This window comes from Triturus cristatus, chromosome 3_2, assembly GCF_964204655.1.
Source record: "Triturus cristatus chromosome 3_2, aTriCri1.1, whole genome shotgun sequence".
Lineage (NCBI taxonomy): Eukaryota > Metazoa > Chordata > Amphibia > Caudata > Salamandridae > Triturus > Triturus cristatus.
This window is the reverse complement of record NC_140584.1, coordinates 1,167,423,425-1,167,444,552: the sequence shown is the minus strand read 5'-3', so window position 1 is coordinate 1,167,444,552 and position 21,128 is coordinate 1,167,423,425. Positions and strand designations below refer to the sequence as shown.

The 21,128-nt window shown below is 47.4% G+C and overlaps 1 protein-coding gene across 1 annotated transcript in view; it reads left to right on the top strand.

Annotated features, from left to right (window-relative positions):
• Positions 1–21,128, top strand: part of USP37 (ubiquitin specific peptidase 37) — a 345,091-nt gene that overhangs the window by 140,151 nt on the left and 183,812 nt on the right. Inside the window, exons 13-14 of the mRNA XM_085650037.1 lie at positions 9,571–9,688; positions 10,129–10,208. Coding sequence (XP_085506163.1) covers positions 9,571–9,688; positions 10,129–10,208 — 198 coding nt within the window. The remainder of the gene's footprint in view (positions 1–9,570; positions 9,689–10,128; positions 10,209–21,128) is intronic.

Here is a 21,128-nt window from a genome sequence, read left to right as displayed (position 1 = left end):
GGGTCCGGATGTTTGCACGTTGTTGTCCTGGAAGAGTCTTCGAAGTATCCTGAGATAGGTGACTCCTCCCCTGGACCACAGTGCGCATGGGCATCCTCTCCATCCTCAGATTGTTTTTTTCCGCCATTGGGTTTGGATGTGCTTATCTTGACTCAAGTTAGGAAAAACTTTTTTCAGGCCAAAAGGCCTTTAGTTCGCGTCTGTACTGTTCTCGATCGGTATCGACAGTTACTTGTTAGTTTACAAACTTCAAAAACAACTTTTTCGCATCGACCATCGACACCATCGACGATTGAATCGAGGACACCATTCAAGCGGTGTCCTGTTTGCAATGCGAAATATCCCCATGTCGACGTCCACCCGGTGTGCAACAAATGCCTTTCACCGGATCACGATGAATCCACATGTATGGCCTGTACCCGATTCCGATCCAAAAAGACTCTCCGGAATCGACGAGCAGCGAGACTTGAAGCGCAGCAAGCGGTACCGGCCCCGACCAACATCTTCAGCGCCGAGGACGAAGATGTGGAAGGCGTGGAGAACCTACCCTCCAGCCCCGCTTCCGAACACTATTCCGGATCGGAAGACATCGAAGAACAACTCTTTCACAGGGATGAAGACGACACCGAGGTAGGAGACTACGATGAGGCCTTAGGGGCCGAAGAAAGTAGCTCCGGTGTCGAGCAAGGCCTACCCGTACAGACGGAGGATATCCCAGTGCGTCAATCTATGGCTCCGGTCGAGGGATCGCCTTCGGGCCTTACCCAAGACCTATCCCGCAGTTCTTCGGCCCCGCCCTCTGGCCCGGCCTCGGACATTCAGCGACAGCCATTAGTACCCAAAACGACTGGTTTCCCTTCCTCGAAACCGAAACCAAAAGTCGTGTCGGTTCCACAGAAACTGAAAGTGACACTGGTCGGATCGAAGCCCACTACACCTTCGACGCCAGCAAAACCCGGCGCCGACCGCACCAAACGGGACATCGGTGCCGAACTCGCAGCAGCCGACGTCGGCGCCGACACACGAAAAAAGGCCATCGGTACCGCCTCGGCACCCGGCACCGAAACAATCGGCTCCGGCCACGAAGGTCAAAATGGCCGCTGCATCGCACACCACTTCGAAAGCAGCACCTCAGGCCCAATCATCGACGCCGTCGACGGCTACTACCTCTCCTCGACTCGATGACCCAGTGGCCCCGAAGAAGCCCACGCCTGCCTCTACAGAACCGCTCGGCGCCAAAGAACCGTCGGCGCTCCAGGTGCGACAAGTTGCAGCGTCCTTGCAAAGCATCAAAGAAAAGGCAGCCCTCCAGGACACGTCGGGCCCCGAGCCGAAAAAAGCTCAAAGCTTCTCCAGCACCACCCCATATCACCTTTGGCCTGCCGCCATCCACGGCGCCCATAATGTTTGAAATAAGAACACGTGTCACCCAAACTAGGATCACACCTGCCGAACGCTCTCCTACGGAGACGTCACCGTCCCACATCATCGATGCCGACACCGGCAGAATTATGCTCCACAAGTGGAGAATATCTTCCGAACACGCTTTGGACGCCTACCGGATCCCGCTAAAGAAAAAGCTGCCAGCGGATTCGGAACCAGTTCTTTACGAACGTCTCCATACCTCCTACCCAGATCCACAGTCCTTCTCTCCGACACACTCCGAAACCGACGTTTTGGAGGACTATATGGGTGACTACGTCCCCTACCCCAGAGAGATGGACCCTGAAGGCCAACAGGACCCTGACCAGGCTTGGGATGACCCTGTAGACACAGGTGCACCTATGGATACACAGGACACGCAGCTATATGGCGCAAAAACGTCTCCCACAGAGGACACTGCCGCATTCAACGCCCTAATTGAACGTGCTGCGGCAAATCATGTTGTGCAACTCCACTCTGACACAATCGAGGACGATTTTCTAATGGATACTTTCGCATCCTCCGAAAGGAATATCAAAACTCTACCCATGTTGAAAGGTGTCCTCAAACCAGCAAAGGACATTTTCAAAGAACCCACCAGGGCAAGAGTAATAAACCCCAGGATCGACAAGAAATATAGGTCGGCGCCTGGGGACCCTACGTACATTAGAGGCCAGTTGCCTCTGGATTCCATCGTAGTCGCAAATGCTCGCAAACGGGCGCACTCGCAAACAACTGGGGATGCTCCTCCCCCGGACAAAGAGTCCAAGGTGCTAGAGACCTCTGGCAAACGGGTTGCAGCCCAGGCAGCTAACATATGGCGTATTGCCAATACCCAGGCGCTCCTAGCTCGCTACGATCGCGCACACTATGACACATTAGAAACCCTACTCCAACATCTCCCTGACCAATACAAAGAGGGAGCAGAGATCCTCATCAGGTAGGGACAACTCCTCACGAACGCATCCATTAAGTGTGCACTGGATGCCGCAGATACAGCTGCCAGAGCAATAAACACCAGCGTCATGCTACGACGACACGCCTGGTTACGAATCTCCGGATTCAAACCTGAGGTTCAAAATAACAATTAATCAGCCGGTCAACCCCGATTACTTATTCGGGCCAGAAGTTGACACCACCCTAGAAAAAATAAAAAAGGACACAGACACTGCAAAGTCCATGGGGGCTCTCCAAACGCAGACCTTTCGGAGTGGCTCCTTTCGTCGCCCCGGAAATAGAGGAGCAGGCAGAGGACAGGGGTCACAGCAAACCTACAACAAGGGCAACACACAAAGTACCTACGATAAAAACACCCGGGGTGGGTATCGTGGCTCCAGCACAGAGGGCAGAGGACGCGGATACGGCAATACCAGGTCCTCCCCCAAGAACAAACAGTGACGCCCTCTCCCTTCCTCCCGACCACACACCACCTGTCGGGGGAAGGCTACAAAGGTTCCTGTCCACGTGGGACACCATCACCACGGACAGGTGGGTCAAAGATATTATCAAACACGGTTACTGCCTCGAATTAACCTCCACTCCACCCACAATACCACCAAAACATCGTCCTATGTCCTCAGAGCACTTAGCGCTATTACAGCAGGAAGTGCTAAGTATGCTGGAAAAAGGCGCAATAGAGGTCGTACCCGTCCACGAGCAAGGCACGGGGGTGTACTCCCTGTACTTCTTAATACCAAAAAAGGACGGGTCACTCAGACCTATACTAGACCCGAGACCCCTCAACCGCTACATTCCCTCAGAGCATTTCCACATGCTCACCCTACAACAAGTCCTCCCGCTGCTCAAACAGGGGGACTTCCTGGCCATGCTAGACCTCAAAGATGCGTATTTCCACATACCCATTCACCTCTCACACAGAAAATATCTCAGGTTCACTGTTCAAGGGCAGCACTACCAATTCAAGGTTCTTCCCTTCGGCGTGACAACAGCACCCAGAGTTTTCACAAAGTGCCTAGCTACTGTGGCTGCACATCTACGGAGGCAACACATTCACGTCTACCCTTACCTGGACGACTGGCTTGTTCAGGCAAAGTCAGCCCAGCAATGTGCCAGCCACATGTCCCGCACCATTCACCTTCACCAGTCTGGGGTTCACTAAATTACCCAAAATCACATCTCCAACCCGCACACGTACAACAGTACCTAGGTGCGACCATAGACACTCTGGCAGCCACAGCTCAGCCAAATTTAGTGAGGATCAACAGCATGCAAATGCTGATTTCCAAGTTCAAACCCCAACACTCCCTTCCTGCGCGAGTGTTCATGCAGTTGATAGGCATGATGGCCTCCTGCATCTTCATAGTCCCACACGCGAGACTACATATGCGCCCGCTTCAGGAGTGCTTAGCACGTCAATGTAATCAGGCTCACGGGCAACTAAAAGACCTAGTGTTGGTGAGCGGTCGGGCCTACAACTCTCTGCATTGGTGGAATCCACAAAACCTTTGCAAGGGCCGACCGTTCCAAGAGCCTGTTCCACAAATAATACTGACGGCGGACGCGTCTCTCCAGGGCTGGGGAGCCCATGTACTCAATTACACAGTGCAGGGACTATGGACAATACAACAAAAGAAGATGCACATCAACCTTCTAGAACTGATGGCAATCTTCCTAGCAATGAAGGCATTCAAAGTACACTTGTGCAACAAAGTCGTGTTGATCCGGACGGACAACATGACCGCCATGTACTACATACAAAAGCAGGGAGGAACACACTCTCCACAGTTGTCTCATCTGGCTCAGAGCATGTGGAAGTGGGCCATTCAGAGGAACCTGTTCCTCATGGCGGAACACCTCCCCGGCAAGGACAACCAGATGGCGGATCTGCTCAGCAGACACAGCCACCAGATGCACGAGTGGGAGTTACACCCATCAGTACTCCAACCGTACTTCCAGCAGTGGGGTCATCCAGAGATAGACCTATTCGCCACAAGCGAAAACGCAAAATGCCAAAGCTTTGCCGCCAGGTTCCCACATCCGCAGTCGCAGGGCATTGCGATATGGATGAACTGGTCCGGCAGATTTGCGTACGCTTTTCCCCCAGCACCATTGATACCGCTGGTGGCACGCAAACTCAGACAACACTCACTAACACTCGGCCTGGTTGCTCCAACATGGGCACGCCAACCATGGTACACCACCTTTCTTGAACTTTCCGTGGTGCCGCATCAAAGGCTGCGGATCAAACCCGCGCATTTGACGCAGAACCATGGAGAGATTCAGCACCCAGATCCGCAACAGCTGAACCTGGCAATCTGGCTCCTGAAGTCCTAGAGTTTGGCTACCTGAACCTGCCACCTGACTGTATGGACATCATTAAGGAAGCTAGAAGACCCACTACCAGAGCTTGCTATGCAGCCAAATGGAAAAGGTTCGTAATATATTGCAATAACAATGACATTAACCCGCTAGACGCATCCATCCAAAACATAATTTGTTACCTCTTACACCTATACCGATGCAATCTGGCATACACCTCAATACGTGTCCATTTGACCGCAATATCAGCCTATCTCCAGAACAGGCAGCACCTCTCTTTATTCAGAGTGCCTGCCATCAAAGCATTCTTGGAAGGACTCAAACGAGTAATTCCTCCAAGCCACCCACCAGCTCCAATGTGGAACCTCAACTTGGTCCTCACACGCCTGATGGGTCCACCCTTCGAACCTCTACACTCATGCGAGATTCAATTCCTCACCTGGAAAGTAGCTTTCCTAGTAGCGATCACTTCTTTGAGGAGAGTTAGTGAACTCCAGGCACTAACCGTTCAAGAGCCATTCATACAGGTTCACGCCAACAGGGTCGTACTACGTACCAACCCCAAATTCATGCCCAAGGTGATATCGCAGTTCCACATGAATCCAACTATTGAACTGCCTGTTTTCTTTCAAAACCCACAAACTGTCGCAGAAAGAGCACTCCATACACTGGATGTGAAGAGAGCCCTCATGTACTATATAGACAGGACTAAAGTCTTCAGGAAAACAAAACAACTTTTCGTCGCCTTTGCCCCACACCACAAAGGTAACGCCATCTTTAAAGCAGGTATAGCCAGATGGATCGTTAAATGTATTCAAATTTGCTATCAAAAAGCTAAACGCACATTAACGATTCCCCCACGAGCCCACTCAACACGTAAGTTAGGGGCCTCCATGGCTTTCCTGGGAAACATTCCTTTGCATGATATATGTAGAGCAGCCACCTGGTCCACTACACATACATTTACCAAACACTATTGTGTAGATGTACAATCAAATAGCAGGCAGCTGTAGGACAGGCTGTTCTCAAAACTCTTTTTCAGACCGCTGCAGCTGGCACTGGTGGCCGCCGCTAATAGAGGGTACTGCTATATATTCTATGCACAGATATGAATTCAGCAGCCCACATGCCTCGAACTGAATATGCTACTTACCAGTATGCATCTGTTCTTGGCATGTAGGGCTGCTGACATTCATATCGCCCACCCTCCTCCCCGGCGCCTGTAGCAGCTGCAGCTCTCAGAATTACTGTAAGCATGGTCATCACTTTCTGTATCTACTCCATCACTGCCACAATGGCGAAAAACAATCTGAGGATGCCCATGCGCACTGTGGTCCAGGGGAGGAGTCACCTATCTCAGGATACTTCGAAGACTCTTCCAGGACAACAACGTGCAAACATCAGGACCCAACACTAGGCGGAGATCTATGCACAGATATGAATGTCAGCAGCCCTACATGCCAAGAACAGATGCATACTGGTAAGTAGCATATTCAATCCTCTGCACTATAGGACGTTGGGGCAACCCTCGTGGGACCCGATGAGCACTCTCATGCAGAGACCACGTGGCTGTAGTTGGTTCCGTAGCCGGGCACTCTGCCCTCTCTGGTACCCTTAGGGTTCTGTCCTTGCTTCTATGTGTGGGCCCCTCAGTCTTCAAGTTTCGCTTCAACTTAGCCGTGGTAGCACATAGTTTCTTTACATGAGTTTCCAGTGTCTTAGTGGTAGACTGGAGTTCAGTGATAGTCCTCGGTGACTTTTAACGCAGGTACCGAAGTTAGAGATCTGCATGCATAAGTGCGACTTCTGAGGTAACCGTGTTGATTTAATTCTCTAGGGCTGGGCGCACCCCTTGAATTGCTGCCATTATGTTTTAGATCATGGGTACTCGCAAACATTTTCCCGGGGGCTGCAAATTTTGGTCTATGGTTACCGAATGCCGCACTGATGCCATCAGGGGGTGTAAATTGGGCGTAGGGGAAGCAAAGCATGTATATCTAGTGGCTGTCTTTACAAATAAAGCTGTTCCTAAAGATAAGAGTCTTGTTAGTTCCTTTCCCTAATTGCAATTAACCTTTAAGTGTTTGCTGTATATTTAATTTTTTTTTCATGTTAGTGCCAAGTCAAGTAAACGGCAGCCCAGTGCTGCTGCTGCCCAGTGGTCCACTTCTCTGCGTATCACTGTCTTGGAGAGTAAGGGCTACCTCCTCTGTACCAGGCTGGTACTGCAGCTCGCCCCCTCCGCCTCCCCCACATCCGCTTCGTATACTAATTTCACTTTTGTTGTAGGTTCGTGTTTAAGTCTAACACCCATAAACTTAAACACACTCGCTTGATGTCATTGGTGATGTCACTGTCCATGTCATGAGTGATGTAATAGGTGAGGTCATAAGCAGTGCATTGCAGGGGCGTTCGTTCTAGTTAACTGAGGTAACAAACTACTGAATTTCACTAGTTTTGTACGAACTGGAACGTCCCTGTAACCACTGGTTTTTTCAGATGTGTATATTTTTTCGTTGAAATCCCATCTCAACAAAAAACCAATACCCACCGTAAAAAATGCCCTTACTCTGAAATACATATTTACTGGAAGCTACCAGTAGGTAGTTGGAGTTAAGACAATGGTTTCGTAGGAAAACTGTTTTGTGACTTGCCTATCTTTGGCGCAGTTTGACAATTTTCCGCAAAAATATCCAGTTATTCTAGTTGTGCATGGAAAGTTTTGGGGTGATCCGTCAAGCGGGGGGCGAGTTAAGGGAGGTAAAAAAAAGGTGGTTTCCATGGTCTTTAGACACGCCTGTAGTCCGAACAGCTGAACAGAATTTTGACTATCGCAAAAAGGTAGCTTTTGGTTCACAGATCATGCTTTATTTGATGGAACTCGGTTCAGTACTTTTCGAAATTAAAGTTGATCCAAATTTGGATATCTAGGGTCGTGAATGCTTAGCGAATAACTAGCTCGTACAGAGATCTGAATAGATCTGATCGGTTGCCAACACACTAACCAGGAAGTGTACGACTGCTTCAACAGAGTAGGAAAAAAAAGCGCAAAGTTGTTAGGTTAGTTAGTTGCAGGTTAGTTGCAGGTTAAATAAATAATAACACACAGTACACAAAGCTTCTTCTGTAAAAAGGGTAGGTCAAATAAATAAGCTCAGATCATAAATCAATGAATAAATAGATGTGCATAAAATACATAGGCAAATACTGTGAGGGAATAAATACTGAGAGACAAATACTGTGAGACAATAAATACTGTGAGACAATAAATAGGATAAATACAAAGAATACAATACTCTCAATAAATATAAGCCATCAGTACACTTTCAAATCAGGTCACATTTGTGAGGTACTATGGGTTGAATTGGCCCAATCACAGCTTGTGGTTATGTGGATGGCCTGAGGGTGTCTCACCTAGCTTGGATAAGGCTGAGGCTAAAACTGAGGTAGATCAAGGGTAATCTAGGAATCTGGCTCTCCCAAACTACACAACCCCTCACACAGGTCACTGTATCAGTCTCAGTCCACCCCTGGCACTCCCAGGCTGGTCCGAACACCTCTCTAGCCCCTAGGATGGTCTCTTAGGGCTCCACAGGGCCTTAGGCGCCCTCTATTCCACTTACTGCCCTCTTTATGAACTTCCGACTCCGCCGGAGTCGTGTCGACGCCGTGAGGCGGTTCCGGTTCGATGTCGCTGGGCAGCCTCAATTCGATATCGGTCTCCGGCGTCACAGGGACACGATCTCCCTACTTCCGGGTGTCTCCGGAGTGCGACCTCCACTCCCGACCTCCGGTGCTCTTCCCTTCAGGTTCCGGCGACTCCGGAGTGCGATCTCCACTCCCGACCTCTGGTGCTCCTTTCCTCAGGTTCTGGCGACTCCGGAGTGCGATCTCCACTCCCGACCTCCGGCACGATTCACCTCTGTCTCCGGCGACTCCGGAGGGCGGACTTCACTCCCCCGTCGACGCCGCACACTCGACCTCAGGTGACTTCCTCCTCGACCTCTGGTGTCTCCACGACCTCCGTCGGCGCCCTCTCTCGACCTCTGGCGGCTCCGGGTACGACGTCTGCTTTCCAGTCAGCGCCGCTTCTTCACCTCCGGCCCCAGGTGTCTAGGCTTCTCGGCGTCGGACTCCAGGAAGATACCAATAGACAGGTCAGGAACTTGCTGTTCTTTACTTTCAAGGCCTGTTCCGGCTGTTCAGGTCCTTGAGTTGGTTCTTCTTGACTTTATCCCACACAGGGCTCTAGGCTGGGCTCAGTCAGTAGGGACTAGTATCAAGGGTGGGTTTCTGGACCCCACTCCAGGCACAAGTTTCCACCCCTGCTGCCTCACTCCTTCCTCTTTCAGTGTTGTGCTGCTCTTCCTTCACCAGACAGGTGCCAACTGCCAACTCCAACTCCAACTGCCAACTCTGAGCTGGCTTCCCAACATTCTAAACCTGCCTCACACTGTCACAGGGTTCTAGAATGTTCTGGAAGGTACTAGTAGGTTCCAGTGATGTCACAGGTGACAATGGGTGGCCACCATTTTGTGTTTCAGGCCCTCAGACAGAAGTTCCAGGGGTAGGGAAAATGGCTCCCTGACCCTGCATCAACACTAAAGTCTGGTGGTTCCCAAAAAGGAAAAATACTAACAGGGTTTGAGGCAAAAGTGGGACAAAATAAATAATGATGAGGAGGGACCACCCAAAGGGCTGACAGGTCTAACAAACAGAGAAATCACTTTTTTAATATTTATTTTGAATAAAGGCTGGAGGTTTGACTAGTATGGGCAGATGAGACCAATTAATCAAACATATATTTGCTTGTTTTTGCTGTCATAATTATGCTTCAAACAGTATGAGGTTTTTGTTCTGTAATTCTAGGTGTGGTGAAATGGTCACAAAGCGGGAACGTTTTAATGATCTCTCAATTGACTTACCTCGGCGAAGGAAACTTCCAACTCCGCGTTCCATCCAAGATTCACTAGATCTCTTTTTCAGGGTAAGTTGTATTTTATATATATTTAACTGCTGCCCAGTTAACAAAACATTGACTTTCTGCCCCTCCTTCCAGCTGGAATTCTGTAGGCAGGATTAGAAAAAGCTTTTCCAAAAGAACAGCGTCACTGTCTTTTTAAGAACCCCAGAGTGAATAACCCTCTTTAGCAAATTCCCAAAGCAGGACAGGTTTGTTTATCCCCCTCCCCCTTCCAACAGTTGATTATTTTTGTGTTCTTGCAAATGAAAAAATTACTTTGCACCTCTCTCTCATTCCTTACCTACTGTAACTAGTTAATCACTTTTCTTTGTTAAATTTGTATGATTTGGGCCTTTGTTTGCATAAACTGCTTAATAAAACTCGCTAGACCTTATTTACATATCCACTAAGTGTCAATATCTCCAATTTGCTTCCTTTGGCAATTCATTTTTGTGTATTTCTAGACTGAAGAAATAGATTACTCCTGTGAAAAATGTAATGGAAAATCTGCATCGGTCATGCATAAATTTAACAGACTTCCCAGGTGAGTGTCAAACCCTTAACTTTTATTCTCATTTTGTGACCTTAGTATTCTTGCCTAAAAATGTTTTTGGTTAACTGTGATGCCCCCAATCCAAGTTCTCTTCTGTGAGGTATTTTAATCTATTGTGTTCATAACAATCCACATTTTGTTCATCCTTTCCGCTTCTTTTTTTTTGTGTGCGCGCCATCTGCTACTTTACTACTATGTTTAACAGTTTGATGAAAATGCACATCTTCTGTCGATCACAAAAATGAAATGCAAGTTTGAAAACTATTTTTTCTTCTGGGCCCTGTGGTATCCAACTGAAATCAAGCCTGTGCCTGGGTGTCAGGAATCTAGCCATATTCTCTGTACTGTGGCACAATATTAGTGTGTAGTGCATGTCTAGTATATAAGCAGGAAAGAGCTGGAAAAGACTGTTGTAAGGATCTGGGAAATGTCTATCTGGTAGGCCCATGCCTGGCCCTTAAATGGACACACCCAGTCCTGCCCACAGATTTTAGACGGAACCTCCGGGGCCGGAGCGGTGCAGTCACTTTAGCCCAGCCAGCTGAGACGACACACTGACCTTAAGACGACGACTGAGATTTCCCATCGTCGCTGAGCTGAGGCCATGGCTCTTCGCTACACACAGCCGTATGGGCTCGGACTTTACCTGATTGAGGTTGCACCCTTTCATTTTTTTTTTTTTCTTGCTCCTCTGGATTTATGGGCTACCGGTCCAGCGCCCGGCATTTAATGATTTTCTTTTTGTGCCCTTACTCAAAATGGCCGCTCCTGTCGATTACTTGCTACTGGAATGTTTTTTATCCAAATGGCTCTCTTTCTGGACATGTTCCCTGCCTATAAATGCCTCTCCTTATCTTTGCTCCCCCTTTAATCCTTCATTCTGCACCCTTTTTGCTTCCTACTCCCTTTATTTCTACAACCCCCCCCCTCCCAATTGACCACCATCTTCTCTCTCCCTTTCGTCCTCCAGTGCCGTTTCATGCAGAAGAGTTAGTGGTCTCCTGTTTTAATCCTTGAGCACCACCTTGTGGCCTGAATAAGTATCTTAGGGCTAGTCAGTTTTTAGGAGGAGCCTAGACTGCGCTTGCGCTGTCTGCAAGACATGTTGTATTGTATTCTATGTGTATTAAAAAAATTAACTGCTTTCTATTGGCTTCGCCATTCAAAAATGTAGCCTTTGTATTGGTGTTGGGTTGTAAAAGTCTCTCCTTCTGGCAATTACATTTAGTGAGTTGCGTTTGGCAATCACACTGTGTAGCATGTGATGGCCCCTGTTTACTGAGACGTGCATCTGTTAGCAATTATCCTTATCGTAACTGCAGTATGACTTCCATTCTGACCTAAAGAAGCTCTGTGGCTTTGTTTTAACGTGCATCTGTTATGAATTATCCTCATGGTAACTGCAGTATGACTTTTATTCCAACAGTCCAACTTAAAAATGATATTAAACAAACCGCGCAGCATTTTAATTTACTAATATTAAACATTGTGTTAATAATTAAATAATACGGTAGATCGTTTTTAGTTTCCTTTTCGGTTGACGTTGTTGGGGTTTGTTTTCCGTTTTGCCAGTGGACATGGGCAGAGATGGTGGAGTAAGGTGTGGCTGGAAGTAAATCGCAGTGCATATGCACTTTTTAGAGCGAACGATGGTTAGCACCGGCGGGGCCTGGGCCAATTAAAGCTGGTTCTCTTAGGCTCATTAATAAAACTATTCCAAACAGTCAAACTTAAAAATAATTTTTTTAAAACAGAGCATTTTATTTTACTAATATTAAGCATTGCGTGTTATTAAAAAAATACGATCATTTTTTTTTCTCTTTCTGTTGACGTCTGGGTTTGTACTCAGTTTTGCTGCCACTGCTCTTTAATACTTTCACTGCTCTTTAATACTTTTTATATACTAAACTCCAATATGCAGCAAGACCTATTGGCACTGCCAATGCTTGTTTAGATTCCAGGTGATTGGTGCTGCATTGCATCTCTGGCTGTACACTGTATTTCCCCGCCGCATTCTTTTGTCTGCGTTCCTTGATGCTGACCTTGACTGACTTAACTCTGCGCTCCTGGGGGCGAGCTGGAGGTTGAGGCGGGCGGTGCTTCCCAGTAACACCGGGACTGGTGTGGCCAATGGAACTGTGACGATGACCCCTGGGCGGAAACCACGAATGATGTACTGACCGCGGAGCCAGAGCTAGCATGGCCGATGCCCTGTGGAGCTGTTTAGGCAGCTATAGAGGAGATTGGCTCTGGTTTCACCCTCTCGGTCGTCACCTACCCAGCCGGACATTGGACATAGTTTTTCCTTGTCTCTCCGCTGTTTCCTTCCCTCCCCACCTCTTCCCTCCGTGATCCTATGGCTGCCTCCCCCTTCCTGTCCTGCATGGAGCCAGTTACCTTATGTTTTTTTTCTTTGGGTTTTTGTATATCCAGTCATTTTGAGATAATTGCTATCTGCTCCCGTGACCTGGGTCACCCTTCTTGGCGGTTTCGACCGATCCTCATTTCTGCTGGTCTGCTCCATTATTCTTCTGACTGACCCTTTTCCTCTAGTCGTCCCCCCCCCTCCCCCGCTTAGGTCTCCAACACCCCTCTCTTCCTATACTTTCACTGATACACAGGATGTTTTTTGGATTGTTGGTCCCCAGCCTGTTTGTTTGTTCTTTCACTTTGACTGTTTTGTCCCCCTGAAGTACTATCCCCCTTGCCGGTCTGCCTGACTTGATATGCATTCCTTACCCCTTTTTACCATTCCCCCCTCTACCTGCCATACCGCATTGGACGTGTCTTGACTATGCTAGGCGCTAATAACTCATGCTATTGTTTAATCACTGTTTTTTTCTCCTATGTTATACTTTGCTCCTGTAACTGATGTAATTTGTTTGTAACTTGTAACGCGCTGATCCTCATGTAAAGCGCTCTGATACCTCCGGATCTAGCCAGCGCTATATAAAACTCTGAAAATAAAAATAAATCAAATAAAAAATGTGTATTGGTAAACTAACTTACTGTGCTGCGGACTTTGGGCCCAAGCTACTTCTTTGTTTGGACTTGCTTTGACATTGTCAGGAAATTTATTTTAAGCACAAAGACCCATGAAAGAACAGTGATTGAGGTCAACTTTGCAAATAATTTGTCTTGTATTGTATCAAGGCCCTGTATGATGAAGCCTCTACATGCTTTGCTGTAAGTGTAGAGAACAAGATTATAAGACCTAGGAGATATACCACACCCTCTATGTGGGGTGTTACTGAGCTCCCACGAGACCCAAACAAACTGATCTGCAGAGGTGGACTAGTTTCTGTGAGAAATACCTTTGCTCATTCTTATCATTGAGTAGCTTTAAAACATCTTCAAACATTTGCTATGTATGTACGACAGTTTACCAAACAGCAATACATTTAAGATGTAAAGAAATGAACCTACAAACCAAGTTAAGACCAAAATTTCTTCAATATGGAGTTGGCTACTTACAATAACTAGTTCTCCGGCATTAGTATATTTCATATATTCACATACTTTAACCAATCCCTGTCAGACTGGGAATCCCCCAGTAACTTCAAATAGTAATGTAAACTCCCTTAAACTGGCCACAAGGAAGAACTACTCTCCTGAACCGCTCATGTGGACTGATGACCCTGAGTCTATATGAATTACACTTGTGGATCAGTTTTTAATAGTACCTTGTAAGGAGGCAGAGATTGTTTCTCTCTCATCTCTGCACTGATGAAGTTGGAGGTTAACAGCCATAACTACGAAACGCGTGTTGGGTGTGTAAAGTGCATAACCACTGAATACAAATTGATGTACAGTAAACAAGGAATCGAGAAAAGAATTGGTGGGTCAAATTAAAGACCATGGATACATTAGGACTACTTGTTGGACGTTAAATTTTCTTTGACTCTGGATGCTCAGGATGATTGTTTATAACTTCAAATAGCAGTAAGCCACCTTTAAATGGCCATAGGCCTAACCAACCGTGTGCAGTAGCTTATCCACCTCATTTGAAACCATTCAAGTTTCAGACAATGTGGTGGAAGCACTAACCTCCCCTCTGCTTAAAGGACACCATAGCTCAGATTTAATAGCACAAAGTGTGAGTACGTAGTTACTGACCCTCTGACTGGAAAGGACCAAGGGTTGCGTATGAATACATCTAAGATGCCAATGCTAGAAAACTGGAGTTACCTGTAAGTAACTAATTACTTCCCATGCATTGAATCTGCCATATATGCGCATGCTTGAATACGAATAGTAGGCAGTATATATAACAATTATAACTATTAGGCTAACTGTCACTGTAACAGATTGCGGAGGACTGCTGAGTCTACTTCTGCGTTCATATTCGGGTAGTAGTGCTTGGTGAACCTGTTTGCCTGCTCTTTGAGGTAGTTGCACTGCTGATGTCTTGTAAGGGCTCACCAGTGTGGACTGCAGTAGTGCGCCCTGCTCCTCATGGAATGTGTCCTTACTCTTGGAGTGTACCCTTTGCTGTGGCAGAAGGTGATGCAGGCAGCCAGTGCACTTTCCCTTCTTGGGCAGGAGAGGGCCCCTACCTAGCTGCTCTAAGGGTACAAAGAGTTGCTCCGTGAGCGTAATGCCTTGGTTTTGTCCATATAAAATCTTACGCATTTGCTAACTATGTGGGTTTGAGAAGAATGAGCATAGTGTAACAGTCTTTCAGATGGAAGTCAGTAGGGACTTTAGGCAAGAATTTAGGGTTGGTCCTTAAGATTACTTTTCCTTTGTAAAGCAGAGAAAGGGTTCTTTCACAGTAAATGCTTGCAACTCTTTTCCAATTGTACACTCCAGGACCAGTGCTATCTACCAAGAGATCAACATTAGATGCACTTTGTGGATTGGCACGAAGGGAGGTAGCATAAACTAGGTCCAGACAGTATTGAGACCCCAAGGCACTGGTTGGTGCCCTGCAGGTGAACACACTTTCAAAGTCCTCAAACTGTTTTTGTTTTTTCTTTTCTTCAAGAACGGAGTGGATGAAGTGTTTTCTTCCAAAAATTGATTACTGCTAGATGGGATGCGTTCTGATGAATATTTACGACTACTCTTGCCTAGGTCCGGTTTAGAAAAGGGGGTTTCTGTTGCAGTACCCCACACATTTTGCCTGGCTTTTGATGCAACTTTCACTATATAGTACTGGGTCCATGCTAATCAAGTTCCCAGTGTTTTTCTTTAACCCATACCACAATTAGCACAACTTCAGAACAACCCACCCCTGTTTGTCCCTAGAAAATGGTACCCCTGGCTAGGGCATTGGGACTGAAGTGTGTCCCCCAGGGACCCCTCGTCTAGGCCATGCAAACTGTCATTGTAGCCTGCATGCCTTGGTGCAGAGAAAAATCAGTCGACATGGCACACTGCCTGTATCCCATGTAAAGCAGCACTGCCTAAGGTCGGTAAGTCACCCCCTCTTGCAGTCCTTACCAGCCCTAAGGCAGGGTGCACTATCTCAGGCGTGGGCATTTCTGCTTAGGCAGATACGCTCCTACAGTATTTAACAATATTCTTAATATTGTAGATGCCAGGGGAGCCATAGAGTACATGAGCTGAAAACTTGACAACTCTAGTTCCCCTAGCACCATGATTGCTTCAATCAACCCAGGAGTGTTTGGTATCAAACAACTCCTCTTAACCCACACTGATGCCAGTGTTGGATTTATTAAAATATGTACACTGAGAGCACCTCAGAGGTGTCCCCTGAAAACCTACCATCCCTGGTGTGGTCTCTGAGTGGCTTTAGGCAGCCTGCCACCACTAGACATCTTTCTCGACCCCTGGGGTGAGAGCCCTTGATCTGAGGCACAGTGCTCGACATGGAAGCTTCAAAGGCCTTGCCGCCTTTGCAATACAACCCCCTGCATCTGCTTCTAGCAGCACATGACAGCCCCTGTTCAAACACCCACTTTTGGTGGGAGAACCAGTGGGAAAACTAAGTGAGAATAGGTGTGCGCCCCACCTTCGCCAACTCCACTCCTCAGGTGCTAGAGGTGAAATGAAGCAGTTTTCAGTGCCCACTATCTTGATGGTATCATCAAGGCTAGGCTAGGGCTATGCCACGTCCCACAGGAGGGTGGCCTAATAGTGTTAGACACCCCAGTTAAGGGACCCATTGGTCCCTACCGGTCACTCCCTGTATTTAGGTGAAGGCAGATTTCAGAAAACCTACATAGCTTGGACACCGAGCCGCAACAGCAAGAAAGTACGACCAATGACTAACTTGGCAATAGCCCTGCCGGCCTGTCTGCTTCCTTTTGCCCTTGCTACAAAAGGTGATACTTCTGCAGGACTAGAACCTTCTAAAAGCCTGGGAGGGCTGTCTGCCTTCTAAACTATCAAACTCCAGTGGCAAGCGGATAGGTCCAAGAAGAAACCAACTTTGTAACCAAAGAGCTTTGCCCTGAGGAACCGCAAAACCGCCTCTGGAATAAACTCTGCACCTGAAGGCCCACAGTCCGAATCCAAGTGGCCCACTGGTCTGGCGAAAGTTCCCAGCGATTCTGAGTCTGAGTCCACCGTGTGCTGACTGATGCCAGACTCTACATCGACACCAGTAGCCAGTCTAAAGACTGCCTTACCCCCCCCCCCCATACCCCTCTGTTGCTGTTCCAGAAGTAAAAGGACACCCCTGCACCTGAAGCCCCTGGGGAACTTGACAAACTATGTCCCCCTAGCATCAGTACTTACCTGGGCATCTGTGGGTTTTCTTTGTTCAGCCTGAAGTCTTTCTCCAAAGCTGAACTCCCCCATTGATTTGCATTGGGTGCTCAATGCTGCATTGACATTCTGCTCCCGGCTGCCCCTGTGCCACTGAAGTTGTAAGTTTGGTACTGCCTTATGCCCTCCCCTGCACTTATCTTAACCTCCGGAGACCCCTGACATTGCTTTACTCATCTGTGAGCAACGCAACCTTGGGCGCCCAACCCTGAATTTGACATCTGCACCCAACTGCCCCAGTGCTGCTGATGGTGCAGTCTTGGTATTAATTTGAACCTTGCCTGGTGTTGACCACAGACCCTGTAGACTGGATTCGTTAGTTGTGTACTTGCCATCAAAACTGCATTCTTGTTTTTCTCCTATATTTTAACATTGCTGAACTGAAATTGTGCAAAGTGTCCACTTTTTAAAGTAAAATATTTTTTATTGAAAAAGTTACCTTTCAACGTACATCTTGGTCTTAAAAAAAATATCTGGAAAGAAACTTATTTGCCTAAAATTGGTGTGGATCTCCTTTTTGAGTCATGTAATTTATTAATCAAATCGAGAGGCAGCAGTCAAAATTGACTAATCACATTCAACAAAAGGGGACATCGGGAGTCCTGGATGATGGTGCAGAATTTTCTTTAATGTATATTTTCAGAAGAGCGCAGCATGAGCAAGAATAGCTGTTCGAGCCTGTGGATCTATAACCTCACATCTTTAAAAATGAATGTGTGTTTGATTAAATGGGTCTGCATAATTATTTTGGTGTCCTGGTAGGTGTTCCATGACGGTGTCAACCGGGTTGGATATGACCCGGTCCCAAGAGAGTAGCCAGGCCCTTTGTTTCTCTGTGCTAGATAATGTAAAGTATTGATGTTGTGTTGGCCGTCGTGATGAAGACATCTTGACCTACCAGTCTTGGAAGGAACAATAATAAGCCTTGTTTTGTGACGCAAAGCTCCAGGATATTGATGTGGAGCATCTTTTCTGTGTCTGACAGGAGGTCCCTAGTTAAGAGGTCCTACGTATGCACTCCCCAGCCCTCCATGGGCATATCTGTTTGCACTTTACAATGCAGGCCCCCCCCCTTTCTTTCCTCAATCGGGCAGATTTGTGGGGAACCTCCTCCATAGAAGCACCTGCTTCAGCTGTCCTGTTACTTGGACTGTCGCCCACTAGCCATTTGTGTTTTCTATTGATTGTCCAGTTCTTGTTGGTCAGGTATTATCCACGGCCCTGCAAGTAGGGTATATGCTTTATGTAGTTTGACCTTAGGCCCCAGCAGAGATTAATATTGCTTAACTGACAGACAGCTTGGCTGAGAGGGTCTTTACCATGGCTTGAAGCTTCAAGAACTGAAGTTGCATCTGTGGACCGTGTGGGATGTCTGTGTTTAATGCTAGTCCGAACATATGAAACGGATCAGAACTCTGTGACTATCCGTGGTGTTCATTTGATTTCAAATGGAAGCACCTTGTCTTGATAGTGCTGCCCTGCCACTGAAAAGCAGAGCTTCTGTGATATTAGGATGTGTAAATACCCATCCTGAATATCCAGGAAGATCAGGCATCTCCTCCCTGGAGCATCAGGAGGACTTCTTGGAATATAACCATGTGATCTAGAACCTGCATCCATTGTCGTCCTGTCTGTTATCAAAAGAATGTAGAATCAAATCCCTAGTCTCTCTGGGATCTCAGTACTGTCTTCCTCGCTCTCTTGAAGAGGAAGGTAATTTTCAGTTTTAACTCCCTCAAGTTTGGTTTGTATAGAAACCACCCATCTGGCTGCCCAAGAAGGAACCAACCCCAATGCATTTCCTCGGTGTACAATCGGCCGATCCATTGGTCAGATGTTATGGACTCTCATTTGTAGCGTAAAGTAAGGCACTGACCTAATTGTACAAGGTTTGGCTTTCCAGCCCACGGGTGCCTGCACTTAGTTCAGTGCACCAACTCTCGAGTGTGAAAGCCCAGGTGATTGTATCCCCGCACAACCCCTCTTGATGTACTTGTTTGTGTGGTGTTCGTGCTTTCTGGGTTACTAACAGTCCTTAATGGGCACAGGGGTGCAGTAGTAATTCTAACCCAATTACGTTCTGTATAATAGAGCACAGAAGTAATGCATTAAAACACTATATATGTTTTTTAAATTGTTTATTTCAAAGTCTCATCCTGTTTCTTGGTGATAACCACACAGAATATAATTAAAACGGCACTAATGCCTGTGACTGGCAGCAAGAATAATATGAAAATTTCTTCCATGATTAGAATGTTCTTAGCAGCCTATAGACTACTTGTATGGAGCATGAAGTAGCTAACTTGCCTTCTGATTTTCTTGGGATTCAGCCTCTTCATACCTCTTCACACCCCTTCACAGCAGAGCAATAATAATAACCAAACTTTAGCTGAGAGATGTTGTGTTGCCTTGGGAGGAAAACACATCAGCTGAGCTCAACTGCTCTCCATAGGCTCTCCTCATAGGAATAGATGCTGTGATAGTCTGGCAGGATCCCTCGCAGCAAAGATCTCTGTTCAGTGGTCAATGCATGAGGTTAATAGAAGGTTGACCACTGACTTTTACCCTACATTACGGGACTTTACATATTGTCCCCGACATAACTGATATGAACAAACAATGAAAACACGTCCACTCGGACGGCATGATTATTTTGCATAAGTTGATGGAGAAGTCTAGCCGCTTATTCCTTAGCTTTGAATTATCCCCAGGCACCAGACTAGGAATAGGGACACTTTTCTACAGCAGAACCTATGTGCGTCGGTAGAGGGTGTGGAACGATTCCATAACCGCATCGTCCACTGGTTGTGACGTCCATAACCAACCGCCCCCTCCCTCCCGATGTGCTTCTACGCAGATCCGGAGGTCGGTACCTCTGCCCATTTATGGCCTCTCAATGTTTTGTCGATGACCGTGTGCTTATTTCTGGTGTCCTCAGTCCTGTGGATGGCGAATGTCGGCCCTGGAACCTACCAGTTTTCATTTGTGGTGACTGGGTTTTCACCATGACTCCGAGTGTGACTCCTGTCAGCTTCGGCCGTCGGCACTGCAGGATCACTGCATGACTCTCCTGGTAGTGTGATGGTCGCGGGCCCCATGTCTTATGAGGATCGCTTGAGGCACTGCTCCAGGAATCCTTCCTGTGACGTCCTTTGTCCTCTGTCGTTTAGTAAGTCATGCCGTAAGCGGTCGAAGTCGTGGCCCTCAATCCCTGTCTGCCTTCACCACATAGCATCTTGGAAGCCCTGGATTTGAGGTGTCGGAGCGAGTGTCTACCCAGCACCTTCTGGTATTCGCCGACCCTGGATCAGTTGAGAGAATATGATCTCTCCCTTCATGCTAAATTTGGTTCTCAAGGGGGCCAGAGGAGCCTTGACTGAATTCACGCTAGCGGGATCTACCACGGCGTCAGTGAGGCCCTCTGGATCCGTGGTAAGATCAGTTACTGTTCTGGTACAGAGCCCATTGGGGTTCCCACCTGCGATGCCTGTGTCTGTTCAGGCAGCACTGAAGTTGACATTGATTGCACCAATTGATGCCACTGTATCTTCCCCCCCCCCCCCCCCCCCCCTCAGACGTCTGTGTTGCCACATTGACGCTGGGCAATGTCACCCCCGGGCTCTGAGCTTGTGCTCTCCTTCAGTGAGGCCGTATTTGATATTTTGCTGGGCTAAGCCTGTTTCAGGGGCGCCGGTAGACTGATCTATAATTCATAGGCGCCGTCCTGCCTCCTCCGGCAGTCTGCTCTGTGCATTTTAGTAGTTCAGGCTGCTACAGCCTCCCCTGACATGGGCGCCCTTCTGGACGTCCCTCAAGACTGGGATTTGTGGAGTCCCTATACTCTTGGTTGGTATATCTTTTGAATACTGCTTGTGTTCTGGGATGTCTTTCTAACGGGTTGTGGGATTTGGTCTACTCTGCCCGCCCTTTCTCTTTTATTCCTCTGCATGGCTTGTTTTGATCTACTTCTTCCCCCACTGCAAAGCTGATTTTGGTTTTCGCTTTTGGACAATGTTTTTGTGATTGTTGGAGACTGTTACATGATACCTCAAATACCAACCCCAACGTTTGGTTACTAACCTGGCTGTTCAGACATGCCTTCTACTCCCGTTTGGGGTTTGTCTATTTTTCATCGATTGTATCTTTCTCGAGCATGGGTTCCTGGGTCACCCACTC